The sequence below is a fragment of the Chrysochloris asiatica genome, unplaced genomic scaffold (genome assembly GCF_000296735.1).
Source record: "Chrysochloris asiatica unplaced genomic scaffold, ChrAsi1.0 scaffold00042, whole genome shotgun sequence".
NCBI lineage: Eukaryota > Metazoa > Chordata > Mammalia > Afrosoricida > Chrysochloridae > Chrysochloris > Chrysochloris asiatica.
In genome coordinates, this window is record NW_006408560.1 from 20,297,487 (window position 1) to 20,305,778 (window position 8,292).

The 8,292-nt window shown below is 39.6% G+C and overlaps 1 protein-coding gene across 2 annotated transcripts in view; it reads right to left on the reverse strand.

The window, feature by feature from the left end:
* Positions 1-8,292, reverse strand: part of COPA (coatomer protein complex, subunit alpha) — a 64,251-nt gene that overhangs the window by 54,494 nt on the left and 1,465 nt on the right. For both annotated transcript variants that reach the window (XM_006861651.1, XM_006861650.1), the window contains exons 2-4: positions 3,891-4,004; positions 2,888-2,961; positions 1,731-1,811 (exon numbers count right to left, since the gene is read on the reverse strand). In XM_006861651.1, coding sequence (XP_006861713.1) covers positions 1,731-1,811; positions 2,888-2,961; positions 3,891-4,004 — 269 coding nt within the window. The remainder of the gene's footprint in view (positions 1-1,730; positions 1,812-2,887; positions 2,962-3,890; positions 4,005-8,292) is intronic.

An 8,292-nucleotide genomic window follows, 5' to 3' on the forward strand; every position in this document is an offset into this window, starting at 1 on the left:
AGAGAGAGAGAGAGAGAGAGAGAGAGAGAGAGATATCATGTTTGGTAAGACAGAGGGTCAGAGAAAAAGAAGTCCCCTGTGAGATGGATTGGCAAAGTGGCAGGATCAGTGGGCTCAAGACTGGCAACAATTGTGAGGTTGGCCCAGGATTGGACAGTGTTTCGGTCTGTTGTGCATAGGGTCACAATGAGTCGGTACCGACTCGATGGCATCTAACAACAACTCTGTCTCTCTCTTTCTTTATATATATATATACTCAATTCACAATAAAAAGTTTTAAAAAATGCAGTTCCATCTAAAAACGACTGTTTTATGCAGGACAGCATTCCTATAAACTTGTTGCAAAGCTTCAAGGACTTGGGACAGTTTCCACTTGAGTTTTGTTAAAATTTTGTTATTAGTCCTGACTGTAAAACCATTTTTTCCCTGTAGCACAAAAAGTATCTTTTTAAAACATTTCCCAATGAGACTAAGTGTACTACTGAGAGAACTTGTCTGCAGTCATCCACTAATCACAGAGAAATGTTTAAACATATTTTGTAAGGAATAAACCCATGAATGTATGAACTGGATCCCTAGTAGCAATATATTTTGATACACGCTCGCATTTACTGAACATAAAAAAATTAAGGAAAATAAGATGTTTCCTAACTTGCTAGCTAGCTGGCAACTTGTTCTATGTAATAGTCATCAGTAAATTCTTTACAATAATGACAAATAGTTTCTATCTATAAGTTATCTTGAGTAGCTATGTTTTCAAACATACCATAATTTGCTCAATCATCCTATCTTGCCACTTTATTTATATCTTCCTTTTCAAATATAAAAATTATTAAAGAAAGACAAGTCTCCCTTATGAATTTTAAAGAAGGAAAAATAGATATATTTATTTATCTTATTTATTTCATTTATTTTTTCCATATCTGATGCCTATGTTAAGAGACTTCATTTATTAAGGGTCAAGGAATAATGCAAGCTAACTCTAGCAAATGAACTATAAGATCCAGTGAAGTTAGGACTGAATTAAAAAGTTGCTACTGCTGCTATGTGTCAATGAATTGATTCCAATTCATAGTGATCTGTATAGGGTTTCCAAGGCTATAAATTTTTACAGGAGCAGAAAGCCTCATTTTCTCCCACAAAGCAGCTGGTGGATTCAAACAGCTGACCTTGCAGTTAGCAGCCCAACATGGAATCCACTACGCCACCAGTTCTCCTTGAATTAGGAAGTTAGGAGACTCTACTCTGTAACTCAGTATTTAAGTATGATACCTGTCAGATCAAAGAAGGTAGTGTAAGCCTGGCTAGGGAATAACCTACAACAGAGCCCAGAATCTTAGGACAGAAGACGATTGTAACTACTTCAAAAAAATATATTAGTTCATCAAAAGGACTTCCTAGCTTGACTTTCCTCCAGAAACACCTACTATTTATTAATAATACTCTATGCGGGATCAGTCTGCAAATTTTTGTTTGTTAACTGTGCAAACCCAAAATCAAATCCCCATTATTCTCTACAGAAAAACAATGGCTTCCTCATAGAACTCTCGGAATTCAGTTAACATAAATTCACTATAACCCTGAGTTCTTCCTTTTAAAGAAGGAACAAAGTATGACGGTCAACACCAGACAAACTCTAGAAAAAACACTCCAATAACACAATTCTACTTCAGCATAGGTTCTTGAAGACCAAGGAAGAAAATTCTTATGGGGTCAGCATGGCTACTCACATGATGAAAAAATGTGGTGCGGATGTAGTCTAAATGCCCAAGTAACGTGAAGAGACAGCGTCGAAGCTTGTAATTCCAAACCTACAAAGACAGAAATCCATTTGAAGAATAGGACATAAGCTTCTTAATTACAAAAGAAAAAGTAACATTGCTTTCTGCAACAAATCCAAACTAAAAAATATGAACTTATATTTTAGCATTTCTAAGTCAGTCTAGAACACTGGTAGGAAGTCTTGATAGAATGTAGGCAAGAGGACCAAGATGAAAATAGTGGTTAGGAGGAGGGATGAGGGGAAGATAGAAAAGTTCAAGACAAAACTATGAAAGGTTTCTTTTTCCTGTCCAGAGAAATCATCCTCGTTAATAGCACAAGCTTATCCAGGGCTTAACTTGAAACTCTTTCTACTGCATAATGCATCTTTCTCAGACTCCTTAATGCTTTACCAAGTGAATATTTAAAAATCATGTATGCATCATGTTATCACTGCTTTGTTCTAAATCCTTTAATGACTCCTTGTTATCTGCATGATAACATCCAAAGTCCTGAGCATTGCAAACAGATACTTGATGATCTGGTCCCTCTCATTTTCTGTCCCTTCTCTCACCTTTCCCCCAGATTTTATCCATACAAGCCATTTAGTTTCTCAAATTGGTCAGGATGTATCCTATCTTTTTGTTTCTGCACCTGGGTTGCTCTTCCTTACTTCATTCACTCTGAATATCTATTATGTCACTCATCAAACTGGTCCCTGATACTATTTAGGTTCATGTTTTTATCTCCTCTATTAGTCGGCTGCTAACCTCAAGTTCAGCAGTTCAAAACTACCAGCTGTTCCATGGAAGAAAATTGAGGCTTTCTGCTCCCGTAAAGATTTACAGCCTCGGACACCCTGTATAGGGTCGCTATGAGTCGGAACCAACTCCACGGTACTTACAACAACATTACAATAAAAGCTGCTTGAGAGCAGAGAAACTGTCTTATTTATTTTCAATTCTTAACAAAAGTGTCTACAGTAAGCATGCATGTTTACTAAACACTTTTATAAACAGCCTGAGTGCTATATGAATGAGATACCCTGTCTTTTAGTCCCTTCTCCAATCCCCAAACATCCCCACACCCTTCTGTTCTTTTCTCCGTCACCACAGACTCTCTGTACCTTAATCTTATAGTCATCTCCTCCAGAGACAAACAGTGGCTGCTGTTTATGGAAGTCAATGCCTCGTACTGGACCTGGAAAAGAAGCCAGGCAAAGCATGTTAAAGAAATCTACTGTTTTTAATCTCTAAGGTGATTTCTATTCAGGATTTTCCAGTTCTACCCCTTCTACATTCTTCAATTCTGAAGGAATTATCATAAACCAAACCTGAAAGTATTAAATCAGAAATGGGAATCTTTTTTCCTGCTAAAATTTATAGCATCATTCACGGGCTATACAAAATTATTAACTTAAAAATTAGCCCACTATATTTGATTAAACATTTAATTAACTCACCCCTAATATAATGGCAAAAGGAGCTCTGATAGCGTAGTGGTTACATACAAATCGGGCTGCGAACCACAAGGTCATCAGTTCAAAATTACCAGGTGTTCCACAGAAGAAAGATGAGGCTTCTGCTCCCATAAAGATTTATAGCCTTGGAAATCCTGGCACATAACAACAGTATGACGGCAAGGAGCTCTGGTAGCATAGTGGTTACGAATCAGACTGCTAACCTCAGAGTCAGCAGTTCGAAACTACCAGCGGTTCCACGGGAGAAAGATAAGGCTTTCTGTTCCCATAAAGATCTGAAGCCTCGGAAACCCTGTACAGGGTCGCTATGAATTGGAACTGACTCCACGGTACTTAACAACAATATGATGGCAGGAGTCTGGTGTGGTGCTGTGGGATAAAGTACTGGAGTTTGAACTACAAGGTCAGTGGTTCAAACTCACCAGTCACTCCTTGGAAACCCTATACAAGATTTCTATGAGTCAAATCAACTCGACAACACTTAACAACAATGTGATGGCTGGACTGCGGTTGCCTTGACAGAGCCAGATCAAATGATTTTGAGGGCCTTGTATGGCCCATGGGCCAGATATTCCCTGCCGCCCCAACCCCCACCTTGCATTAAATACTTGTGCTTCCTTTAACTTCCTCACAGAAATTGATATCGTACCATCATGTTCATCAAACTTGTCAATGAGGGTACACATCCGATAATCCCATAATTGGATGACCCCATTGTGTAAACTGGTCAGGATCCAGGGTCTTTTGGGGTGAAAACTGAGTCCTGGAAAAAAAAACAAAGAATGATTTAATGAGCTAAGTAAGTCCCATACTTCTTTTTTTAAATAAATATTTTATTGTGAATTATGTGATAGTTTACATGGGAGAACATTAGCTTTACATTCATCCTATCGTGTATCGTTTCATTGCCATGTTTACAATCCCCTCCATGCATCAACAAACCAAAGGGTATACCCTGCAAGCCTACCCCGCCCTGCCATCGTCAGCACACTGCCCCTCTCCCTCTCTGGGTCTAAAGTCCCCAGCTGCTCCATCTCTCCATTTCATCCTCTCTGCCTCCATCTCTGGCATCACGCTTCTCTGGGTAGGGTCCCGCACTCCACTCTTCTCCCTTGATGGTCCCAGGGACCTCTACTCCTAGACTGCAAAGTCAGTCACTCCCCTCCTTTTGCTACAAGACGTCTACCTTTACATTTCCAACCCTCGCAGTCAGTCCTGATAACAATTATTCACTGTTGTATCATGAGAGACCTATCCCCATCTCCATTCATCAGCCCCGCCCAGACAGATTAGATACTACTCATAGATATTCTACCTTTCTCCCTACCCTCTGAATCTAGGTTCCCTCTTGAAAGTTTGTAAGCCAGTCAACTTCTTGCCTTTGTAGCCCCCTCTCCCCATTTTGGGTGACCAATGTCCAAGTTGCCCATCCCTGTCTACTCTGTGTATGGAGGGGATGGGAATGATCCTCACTGTAAAGATACCTTCTATCAATTTTGATAAGAAAAAAGGAACACCTGAATTCATTCATTCATTCAACATGCCTGATAATTTTTATTGGATGCCAGACACTGTAAATCTCATGTCAGGTGCTGGATTTTTGTTATACTCCTTTAAATATTGCTGGGCTTTGTTTTAGGATACAGCTATATGGAATCATTTTGATCATTTTGAGTCTTACTTGTAAGCTCTTTTAGGGTGAGTCCAGAGCAGGTCTCAGTCTAATTTGGCACCATTTAAGCAGTGGGCTGCTAACTACAAGATCAGTGGTTCAAACCCATCAACTGTTATGAAGGAGAACGGTGAGCTTGGCTGCTCCCCTAAAGATTTAGTCTTAGAAACCCTAAGAAGCAGTTCTATTTTGTCTTAAAGAGTCAATGTAAGTCGGAATCGATTTGATGGCAGTGAATTTGCTTTTTGTTTTTTATTGCAACAAGGAGTTCTGGTGGCATGGTGATTGAGTCCTTGCTGCTGCTAAGCACAGGTCAACAGTTCGAGCTCATTAGTTACTCCATGGGAGAAAGATGTGGTAATCTGCATCCATAAAGATTTACAGCCTTGAAACTCCTACGGAGACAGTTCTATTTCCTATAGGGTTGATATGAGTCAAAAATCAACTTGGATAGCACAAAAGGTTAAGCATTTGGCAATTCAAACCCACCCCAGAGGCATCTCTGAAGAAAAGCCTAGTGATATGCTTTCAAATGGTCACACAGCCACATAAAAACCCTATGGTGCACAATTCTATTCTGCAGCAAATGGGGCTGCTATGAGTCAGAATCAACTTGACAGCAAGTGATTTGAGTTTTTGTTTTTATTAAGGCAATGGAGCTCCTCAGCGGTACAAACAGTAAATGTACCAGCTACTTAACTGCAAGGTTAGAGGTTCTAGTCCACCCAGAGGCATCCTGGAAGAAAGCCCTGACAATATACTTCAGAAAAACCAGTTATTGAAAATTCTATGGAGCACAGTCCTACTGACACACATGGGGTTGACATAAGTCACAAGTGACTCAATGGCCACTGGTACTGGTATTAAGGCAATATTCATCTGAAGTCTATATATGATGCCCTGTACATTAGGAGCTCTTTCCATTCTGGCTCACAAAAACTACTCCAAGCACTGTGCGAGCTCCAGAAACTGTCTTACTTTTTCCTTTCCAGTGGTCCTTTCCCAGGTACTGAGTAGTTTTCCTCATATGCATGTGCAGTCAGTACTCAGTCACAGACCTGAGAGGACCCCAGACAGAACTTAAGTCATTTATGCAACTCGCTCTTCTCTAGTACTTGGTCCAGCCAATTCTAGCCACATTGGCTTCCTTCCAAACTCTGTTTAAGCAAGGCCACAGGTTTCTTCCTCCTAACTGCACTGTAGCCTGGAAATTATCTACAAGTAGTAAGCTAAAATAATCATTGGACTTAACGCATTCATCTTTTCTTCTATAAAAAAACTGGTTTCTACATTTTGTTCAGTTGTGTAGTTGTTTAAGGTTGGAAGACAATTCTGGTCCCTGTTACTCTATCATGAATAAAAGTGGGAATCACCAGAGCTAACTACTATTAACAGTTTGGAGTATGTAATCTTTCAAACTTTATTGAAGTTATATATAAACATATGGGTTAATGCGCTACACTGCAAAGTCAGCTCAATTGTAAGATCGGAGGTTCAAGCTCACCAGCCGTTCCTTGGAAATCCTATACAGGATTGCTATGGGTCGGTACTGACTTGATGACACTTAACAACAACAACATATATATATATATAGATAACTCAATAAAAAATTTTGTAAGGTAGTCATTATGAGTTGGGCTGCTAATCTCAACGTCAGCAGTTGGAAACTACCAGCTGTTCCTCAGGAGAAAGATGAGGCTTTCTGCTCCCATAAAGATTACAGCCTCGGAAACCCTATACAGGGTTGCTGTGTGTGGGAATGGACTCCACGGCACATAACCAACCTACCAAATATATAAACATAGATCTTATTCATTATATGAAATTAGAGATCACATTATGAGGCTAAGTAAAAAAGTACTGCTACAAAATCACAGAAGCCTTTATTAAATAAAAATATCAAAATGCGAAGCTATTGTTTCTCAACATACCCTCACATTTATGGGTATACACTTCTGAAGGTAGTGGTCCCATCTCTCTAATCCTTCCCCCAAAGAATTCTGCATTCTTTGATTTACATGTCAAAATGGCAGATTTAGCACTCTGAGGAATCCAAATTATTTCCCTTTTTAATTTTCTTTCAGTTTGAGAACAAAAAAGAAATCTGAGGGAAAGACCCAGGCCATAGGTAAATAGGATACGGTTTCCCAGTGAAATTCTCATGACATAGCCTTTACTACCCTCGGAGGATGAGCAGGTGCATTGTTATTATGGGAAAAACAATCCTCATCGCAACTTTCCTGGGTTTTCTTTCAGCAGTGCAGTTTTCAATTTTCTTAAAACTTCTTCATAATAAAGCCCAATGACTGTCCTTTTCCCTTTGAGAAAATCTATCATGACTACCCCTTTGGAGTCCCCCCAAATAGTCACAATGATTTTCTAAGTTAACTTCTGTGCCTTGAATTTAACTGGTCCAGCAGATTCCCTCAGAAGTCACTATCTTGATTGGACTAATTTTTTTTAATGGCACTTTAACGAGACTAAGGAGTCTTGACACAGTGCTGTAGGATAAGCACTGGACTGATAACTACAGGGTTGGCAAGTCAAACTTACCAGTTGCTCCTGGAAAACCCTGTACATGGTTGCTATGAGTTGGAATCAACTTGACGGCACCCAACAACAGTGAGACTAAGGCATCCTGGTGTGAATGTAGGATAAACTCTAGACTGCAAATCACAAGGTCAGTGGTCCAAACCCACCAGCTGCTTCTCGGAAACCCAATACTGGGCCACTCTGAGTCAGAATCAACTTGATGGCACTTAACAACAACAACAACCCTCAAATATTCTGACACCTATTTTTTCTCCACTTTTTTCGCTTTCCTTCTTTATTATCAATAAAAATTTATAAACAGAAGAGAAAACTCAAGAATTATGAAGACCCATTTTGACCATCCAGTTCCCAGAAATCTGGAATAGTACACTTCATGATTCCTGTGAGACTTAGCTATTACTTCAACTCCACTATCATATTAATGGAGTCCTGATGTGTCACTGTGGGTTAATGCACCAGACTGCAAAGCCGTTTGAACTGCAAGGTTGGAGGTTCAAGCTCACCAGCTGCTCCTCGGAAACCCTATACAGGGTCACTAAAAGTTGGAATCAACTTGACATCACTTAACAACAACAATTTGTTTTCTAGATCTCAGTAGACCTAACCTCCCTACCTTTGTCATCCAACAGACTATACTAAGGCTCTCATATCTAGCAAATCATAGTACAGAACGCTCAAATTTTAATTTCACATAAACAACGAACAACACTAAACAAAGTATTCATTGTTATTCAAAGGAGCTCTTGTAGTGTAGTGGTTATGAATCAGGCTGCTAAGTTCAAGGTCAGCAGTTGGAAACTACCAGCTGTTCCGCAGGAGAAAGATG